This window comes from Pyxicephalus adspersus, chromosome 2 (genome assembly GCF_032062135.1).
Source record: "Pyxicephalus adspersus chromosome 2, UCB_Pads_2.0, whole genome shotgun sequence".
NCBI classification, from domain to species: domain Eukaryota; kingdom Metazoa; phylum Chordata; class Amphibia; order Anura; family Pyxicephalidae; genus Pyxicephalus; species Pyxicephalus adspersus.
The window spans coordinates 10,029,883-10,038,574 of record NC_092859.1 but is presented as its reverse complement, the minus strand read 5'-3'; the positions used below and the strand labels follow the sequence as shown (position 1 = coordinate 10,038,574).

The 8,692-nt window shown below is 38.9% G+C and overlaps 1 protein-coding gene, 1 long non-coding RNA gene and 1 pseudogene across 2 annotated transcripts in view; 1 reads left to right on the top strand and 2 right to left on the bottom strand.

Annotated features, from left to right (window-relative positions):
• LOC140322834 (uncharacterized) overlaps nucleotides 1-8,692 on the bottom strand; it is a 317,266-nt pseudogene that overhangs the window by 284,076 nt on the left and 24,498 nt on the right.
• The window catches only part of LOC140324840 (uncharacterized), a 16,120-nt gene continuing 11,020 nt past the window's right edge, over nucleotides 3,593-8,692 (top strand). The window contains exon 1 of the mRNA XM_072402967.1: nucleotides 3,593-3,692. Coding sequence (XP_072259068.1) covers nucleotides 3,603-3,692 — 90 coding nt within the window. The 5' untranslated portion in view covers nucleotides 3,593-3,602. The remainder of the gene's footprint in view (nucleotides 3,693-8,692) is intronic.
• On the bottom strand, nucleotides 3,765-6,314 carry LOC140322836 (uncharacterized). Its single transcript, XR_011919257.1, has 3 exons — nucleotides 5,988-6,314; nucleotides 5,572-5,675; nucleotides 3,765-4,987 (listed from the first exon to the last, which is right to left on the bottom strand). It is a non-coding gene; the product is annotated as an uncharacterized lncRNA (long non-coding RNA).

Sequence of the window (8,692 nt, the reverse complement as noted above, 5' to 3'; positions counted from 1 at the left end):
GAGCCCACACCATTATTTGTGACACTTTGTACAAAGGCAAACGCGTTCTAGGTTTCACCGTATGGAATATTATCCTTAAATTTCTATTCCCTGCATAGGACCTAACTGACTCTTCTGATAGTTCACCAGCGTCAGAGTTTGGTTTTTGATATTGTCAGCAAAGAACTTCATTCAAGTAGTGACGTAGGCTGACTCTCTGAACCACAGCAAGATTACCACTGTGAAAAATGTTTTATTAAACATCTTTGGAGTTGAAAGGGTAGACAGGAGCTGAAGGACTGAAGGGTAGACAGGTAAACTGGAGGTGTTTGAAACATAGCAGACAGGAAGAATGTCTGGTGGCATTCCACAATTGAGACAGGTCTGTAAGCTTCTGCTAGATCTACTGAAATCATCCAATAAGCCATACAAATGACAAGGTCATCTGCAAAATTATCATACAAAACCTTCTAGTGTGAAGGGGATTTAAATCCTTCAGGACCAGAATTGACCTAAACCCAACAGAGGTTTCCGTTCTATGAAAAGTTTGGAATAGAATCCTCTTTCTTACTCTCCTATTGAAAGTAGCACCAATGCTTGTCCCAGTTCTTTGAACATAGAAGCACATTGCATTTCTATGAATCGCTTAGAACTGTTGTGTGCAAGTATCACAATCTCAGAGAGCCTGACAAAAACTCTATCTGATACCCTTGTTACCTGACTGAAATCACACAGGGTGTCCGCGTGCTTTTCCAAATGCCGGAAACCTGGACAATCTTGTTTCTATCTTTGACGTCTGGATGGATACACCCTCAAAAGGATTTCCTTAAGCTCTTTTTAGACTATCCGACTACAGAACCTGGATTTTTAGGTTCCATTTACTGAGGGTTAACAAATTTCTTGAAAGGAAATCTCTTGCCTCCTGCATATTTATGTAAAAAAGTTACTGATGCCCATGCCACACCCTTGCAACTTGCCCCCTGTGATCCTCTGTATACTTTCTTCCAAATAGGATCTTGGAAGCATACAGGCCCTGTTATCTGCCCATCTCAAAAACATGACACCAATCCTAAATCTACTGCTGGGCAACAGCCAGACCTGTTGTGGTGTAGATTTGCTTGAAGTCCCCATCTAGACACTGACCCCGAGGACCCTAAACTGAAAAAAATTGGACATTTCTTCTAAAAATGTGGGATATAACTTCTTAACTTCTTTAGGTGATGAACAGCCACTTCCTACTAGCCTTGATTCACTTTATCTTGGCCTGCTTCTTTAGAGCATATGGCACACACCCGCTTAGATGGTAATGCTCTTGTGTCACATGCCCAATATGATTTACTTTCGGGGAGCTGAGAGAGTGAACTTTCTCCTTCTTCTAGAGGATCAGCGAATAGAACTGGGAGACGCCAGGTGTCTTGTCTTTCTGAGATGTTTTTTTCCAGGGCTTTTATCCCTTTGCTGAACAGATAGTACGGTACTTGAGAGGCAGGCAGGGAAATATCTGGCGCAGACATAATGCATGGCTTGGTTGTGCTTCCTTATCTTTGTTTTTTTTAAAGCAAGATGCACAAAAAAGTTTGAAGTGCAAGGACTGTGTGCCACACGCCCAGCATTGATCTGCGGATGGACTCAAAATGGGCAGGAGAGTTCCATTTTCTTGATGGCTTGGATCCATCTTTCTAAACCTTAAGCTGGGGAAAGCCCCTTAAACAACTTTTGAGTCTTAAGGAACCATTTCCACAATCCCCACATCACTGTACGCTTGTGTGATAGACAGTGGGATAAATGTCTGGTTGCACTGCTGCCAGTGGGACGAATGTCACCTTTACAAATAGCCAAAACAATAATTGGTGTCAGAGTTAGCTGACCTTGGAGGCACAAATCGTACATTGCTGGTCAGTGTAATGGTCAGTGGGATAAATGCCTGGCTGAATTGCCAAATTGCACATTGCTCAAGGAAGCCTTAGCACCCTTTGACACTGGCCTACATGGAGACACATCCTTTGGTACACACCTTCTATTAGAGGCACGGTAGACTGAGCTGGAAAGAAGCATGCTCTGACTTCCTGGTATGCTTTCTTGGAGGGCTTATACCACTCAACATAAAGAAAGACTCTTTTTAAAATTAGACAGCCATCTCCTGAATCCATCCCCTACCTGTGTCACAGGTGAGGTTAGGTGAGCCAGCAACTAAAAACAAGTAATATATTTTTCATATATATGTACCTAACAAAACCAACAAATAAAATGTCCTATCTGACTTCCTGCCAGTCAGCATAGCACCTCCAAAGCAGTAGAAAACAGAAAAGATTTTTCAAAATGGCGCCTGCTGTAAGCAGGACATTGATGGTCACCTAACAAAGGCTGCAACTAGAGCAAACTGGAGTAGTTTGGCAGTCCCTGTATTGTGACCCAACTCATCAGTAACCACCCAAAAACAGCCGGGTGGTTACTGAAAAGTGTCGGGTGGTACACCCAGCTAGAAGGGGCTGGGGAGAACACTGAATGATTTATTAAATATAAAAGTAACCAAGAAAAACCCTCCAAGGTTTTCCAGCAAAACAAATGCTTGGTCCTGGAGCGAGGACAGAGAATACCTGCAGGGCAGAGGGAGGTTACTTTTATAGCTTTGGTAAAGTGGTCCTATGAAGATCAAGAGGCGAAGCTTACTTATGTGTACATGCTGGCAGGAAATGTGGATAAGTGTCCTAACATGGCACTTTTTGATCACTATATTTTCAATCTTTTTCTGACCTCATTACTCTACAAATATATACCAAATGCCAAAGGTACATGCACAGTACATGCTCACTAAAGATGGTCTTGGGCTGTTTTATAAGGACAAGTGCAAATAGATTTGGACTCCTATATGTGGGTTTGTACACATCTTCTCCTGAGATCCCCTCCATCCCAGACAAAGTTGGTAGTGATGTTACACTGATAGCTATGTAATTGCTATATGTTTTTGTATTCATATATGTTCTATGAGGATACTTGATATATTGAAATACTGCTTATATTCATTTTTAGTATTACCTCCTCTGTGCATGTATGCATTGTTTCCTGATGAAGCGGCTTTATCCGTAAATGTGTTGAGACGAAAACTCTTGTGATTGCACATTCATTGTATTTCTACTGTGGGAAGTATAAACTCATGTATGTATTATAACTCTGTTTGGGAGAATAGTATACAATTGAATGTGCACAGTTGGAGTATGTTTTTAAACTTTCTGTATTGTTTTTGATTTTTTTTTTTAAATATTTACTTCAATAAATGTAATTTTAACTTTATTAAATATTTTTTCCACCTTCAAGTCCCTAAAAATACATATGCTTTGTTACAAATACTTAAGCAACCATAATCTACATTTATCCAGAATCTGCCAATCACTGCGGGTGCTGGATAAAGGGGAATTTACTGTGTAATCAAACTAATAAACATTTGTCAATTTATGGCACATGCAAACATATAACACAATGAATAATACCAGGATCATATTAGTATAGAGCTCTTGCTTTAGCTCAGAACTATCTCACCCTAGAATAGGCACCACCCAGCCTAAGGTCACTGGATGAGGAAACCTCCCACCATCCCTGCCTTTATATATCCAATAAATCCACAGATGTTTGTATTAGTCCGAGCTGGATCTGCACTAACACTTGCTATACAACTCCATGTGCTCCCACAACTGCCCCCTAACTTCATGGTGAAGGTATGCTGCTTTTATTATTTTATTTATTTTTATAGCAAAGCCATTGTTTGTGTATTTTCTTGTTTTTTCCATCTCTTTGTAATTTTTTTCTATTGCACTGTCTATCTTTTTGGAATATTGGTTGTCTGGCCTGTGGACGATGGCAGCATTTGATCTTATTATTTGATATTAAGGCACCAAGGCGATTCCCTGAATGATTTCAGAAAAAAGCGTAGCAAGTTGGATTATTGGTATGTTTATAAAGCATCAAAATATACAAACAGTCCAAAATACAAAGAAAGTATTAAAAGTAAAGCAAATATGTTTGTGTAGTGTAAACAGCTTGTGTGTGAAATTAGAGTCAGTGAAGCTAAAGTTTGTAAATGTAATGCAGCACCCCTCACCCTTTGTGAGCCTGTGTCTTTTATTCTCTTTAAAGCACCCTACCCCCAATTGAGGTACTTCCTAATAATTCTAAGAATGTGGTGAACATCAGTGAGCTGCAGGAAATTGCAAATGCAGAGCCATTGTCACAGTTAATACAAGAACATAGTATAGTCTTAATGTTAGTAATTACAGTAGTGTATGTCTGGTTTCTAGCATGATAGATACAATTGCTGCGTTAGACATGAAAAAGTAAATATCCTAGTGCTGGATAAGTAATAAGTAATCAATCCACATACCATGGGGGGAAATGGCCATTGCACAGTTTTCACAAGCAGCTCACTGTTGCAGTGTGTGAAGATTGGCACAGCATTGTGTGTTCTGTTTAGTGGCTTTCCTTCCTCTATGTTGCTGGCGGTGGGGATGGGATAATCAGTCCTCCCATTTGCTCACTTCTTTATACTTCCTGCAGACTGGAGTGACACTGTCCTTCTAGATCTGCACGTGCACAGTAGATATATTATTTAGGCCTTTTTCTTTATTTAGTAAAGAGATAAATAAAAGTGATAATCAGAAAGGAATCACTGACAATTTAATCTTTAAAGTGTGAACCTAAAACATTTACAATGCATATTTCAATGTGAAAATTTACAGGGTTCTGTTTTACTTATTGCTTCTGTCTCCACTTAAGTGTTTCTCAATCGGGGTTCCTCCAGAGGTTGCTAGGAGTTCCTTGAACTATGAGCAATCTGTGCCTCTGTAATCAGTTTAAAGCGGAGGTAAACTAAAAACCAAAAAAAATGGCACCGTTAAGCCGGTAGATCTCTCGATGGCACTGATCCTTCTTGCAATCTGGTCCCATCATCTTCTGCCTTCTCTTTTGGTCTTCTTGCACCGTCACTGCACAGATGCGAAATAAGGTGACAAAGCTGCTGAAGGGGGGGAAAAAGAGAGTCAATCTATCTGTCCATGCAGCGCATTCCCCTTGGAGGAAAAGATGCCCCTTCTGCACATGCGCAGTAGGAGCAGCCAGAGCCTCCTGGGATGCGTGACGTAGGTATCCTGGGAGGTTCTGCACTCCCATTAGTCTTGACCGCTGTGTATTTTTATTTTATATAGAAGGGTTGTCTACCCTTCTATGTAAAGTAAAAATGTTGAGTTTAGGTAACTTTAAGTGACACCACTACATTTTTTGTAAAGGTGACCATCTTCCCACTGGCCGGCAATGTAAGGACATTCTTCCCACTGACCACCACAATAATATACTGTGAGCTGTGGCATAGTAAGTATGGGTTACCCAATATCTAAAAGAAATTTCAAGGGCTCCTTGGAGTTATAAAGATTAAGAAATGCTGCTCCACTTATTCAAAAATCCCAGGTGATCATTCCACCCTCTCTTACATGCCTATGTATTAGGACCGCACCATGTACCAAAGCAGATCCATGATGGTATGGTCAGTTTGCTTCTCTTAACTAAAGGTTTGAGAGGTCATCCCTACACATAGCATGCTTGTACCTCCATAGTCGGCTCTTGCTTCATTGTTGTTGGCCTTTCTTCTGTAATGAGTGATAGCAGTTCCAGCACATTGAGAATCCAGGGTATGACAGGAATTTGTCAATCTGCAAAATTACACATCAAACAGTAAAATAAATAAATTTACCTAATCACCAGGGACATATTCTCGAAATAGGATTGCCTATATGTCCTTTTATTACTTATTAAGAAAACTAATGCCTTGTGCAACTCTGGGTGGGTTTAATATTTGATGGTGGCACAGATGTTTTGGGTTTTTTTTATAATATATATAAAAAAAGAGTAGCATATTGGCAAAAATGGCCTGCACTTTGCCTTGCTGCACTGGGGTCCCAGGTTCTAATCCCTGTGTATGTGAGATTGTCCCCTACACATTCAGAAACATTCATTCGGAGTACCTGGCCATGCAAAATATTATCCTTGGCTCGTGTGGACAATCATCAGTAAGTCTCAGCACAATATGGATGATAAGTGATAACCTGAAAAAAGAAAAAAAAAAATCTTTTTAACTAATTTTTTTTTTTTTTACACAAATAGACTTTTATTACAGAAAAAAACAAACATTTTGCAAGAGCAATTTTTGAAGATTGTCACTTATAGATATTCTCTGGTTTTCCTACTACATCCTCAAAACATGCAGTCAGATAACTTGGCTCTGTGTTACACTACGTAATAGGTTGGTGCTTTATAGATATAAGTTAATTACAAAACCTGAAATGTGTGTGTATGTGTGTGTGTGTAAATATATATATATATATATATATATATATATAAAATAACCTTTAATAAACATTGACTCTAGGGGGCATGGCCTGTCACCCAGGGAAAATGGCTGCCATATTTTCCTGCTCCTGCCTCAGCCTCCCTATGCTTTTTAGCATAACAAGATTTTTATTCAAATCCTCCTGTTCTCCCTTCTTTTCCCATGGACATTTGCAGTTTTGTCAGGCGCTATCAGCATACCTACAGGGCCTCCTTCCTTTGTCACAAATCCTAATAAGTCCTCGTCTCCATAGCTGCGACTAGGCCGCAACCAGGCCACAGTGATTTCTTCTAGCCAGGGGAACTATCAGAAAACCTGATGAGCTCATTAACACCTATCATTTTTATTCCCCTGATGTGGTTTTCAGTTCCTCACTGTAATCAACATGTCAGTGTGCAATAATAAGCTCTATTGTCGGTTTTTCGTAGGTGTTGCTTTGCATTTGACAATATCAACAGGTGACAATGCACATCAGCACACATAGTACATAGTGATTTAAACTTATAAAAATATCTTGAGCTCATATTATAGGTATAAGGGGAAGACGGGGAAAGAAAGAGGTTTCAGGCTCAAGAGGTTTTTGTGTAAAAATAAATCAAGTGTGTATTTTCAAGTTACAATTAGTACATACATCAAGGGTACATATTTATTTTAAGCTCAATATTGAAATGCCTGTTATTGTCACAGAGTTTGGATACCTAAATCTAGACATAAGATTCCTTCCAATGTCATACAAGGTACATATAAAGATTGAAAACAAGGTAAGAAGGGGACCTGTTAGGGTCGCATGTTTCCCAACACGTTTCGCCTGTTATAGGCTTCTTCAGGGGTATAAATTTGCAGAGATTGTATGATTTCTATAACGTACAAATACAAGATATAAGCATATAGATTGTCAAAGATTATTGAATAATATAGTTTTGTTGGAGATATAATTTGTATTAAAACATAATAATCCTTCTTTTATATGGATGTCTAGAACTTAATAATTCCACAGTTAGCTAAAGAAAAACTTCAATTGAATAATCAACATCTCGTTTTAAACTTTCATATCTGATGATTAAAAAACAACCAATTAATGTATTTTCATCAAATTAATAGCAAGGGCAATAGTTTACTCACGTTTGGTTGGAGTGCAGGTAGGGGGTTAAAAGAAGCAGTATTCAGGTTGTATGCAGTTTGATATGTCCAAGCCCAAAGCAAAAAGATTGTTTAAATGTTGTCCTGGTAGATTAGGTCCAGTTTTATTATTCATATATTTGTTTTTTGTTTCATATACCCTAAATAGGGGTTTTGTAAGAATCTAGTCTAAATATAAATAAAAAATTAGAAGTTTCAAAAAATAATAATCAGTGTTAAAGAGGAGATTTTGGATTCAAATCAAAGTAGTTAGCTCCCTACTTACCAAGTAGGTATAGATCTATTTATCCCAAAGAAAATGGGGAGGGAGGAGAGGAATAAAGATATCCTTTCTTATGCAGCCAAGAGGGCAGCTATTGTGCTCCTTAAAGGACCACCTTGTATCGAGCCATTTTAAATCGGAAAGTACAGATGGTTCCACTGCTAAACAAAAATCAGGCACATTTGAATGTGGACAGTGTACACAGTGTCAGTGGATCAAAGAAGGTTCAACAATAACACTACCAAATGGTACCATTCACAGACCATACCAACACATCAACCGCAACACACTGGGGGTAACATATATGATTACATGTAAATGTGGGGCATTTTATGTCGGCAAAACCAAACGCGCTTTTAAAAAACGCATATATGAGCACATCCACTCTATCTCGGTGGGAAAAATCACCACCCCAGTATGCCACCATGTGGGCACTTAACACCAATATGACTGTAAAGCTTTATCCTTCTTCGGTCTGGAACATATCTCTGGAAACGAAAATGAAGGTGATCTTGATAAAATACTTCTCCAAAGAGAAACTAGATGGATAATCAACCTCCAAGCCACCACCAAACAAGGCGTTAATGACTTTGCCAGCTATAAATTTTTTCCTTAATTCAATTATCAACTTGAACAACTAACTCATAGTACCAAACAAAACCCTTTTTGTCCCCTTTTGACCTGTCAAACTCTTTCCTATATGGATCTATACTATACACAGTGTTCTCCCCAGAAATTTTGTTCAGCTGGGTGGTAGGAAGCTGTAGCCGGGTGGTAAAAAAGGGTGTGTAGCAAAACAGGGCAAATTTAGTGCTCCCAGTTGTTTATGCCATGGGTATCCAGTAACCTCTTATTGTTTCAGTGTTCTACCTTCTCCCAATTATTTGTTACAACTTTGTAATGCCTGCCCCGTTAGTATATCCAATCTTTCTATTCTA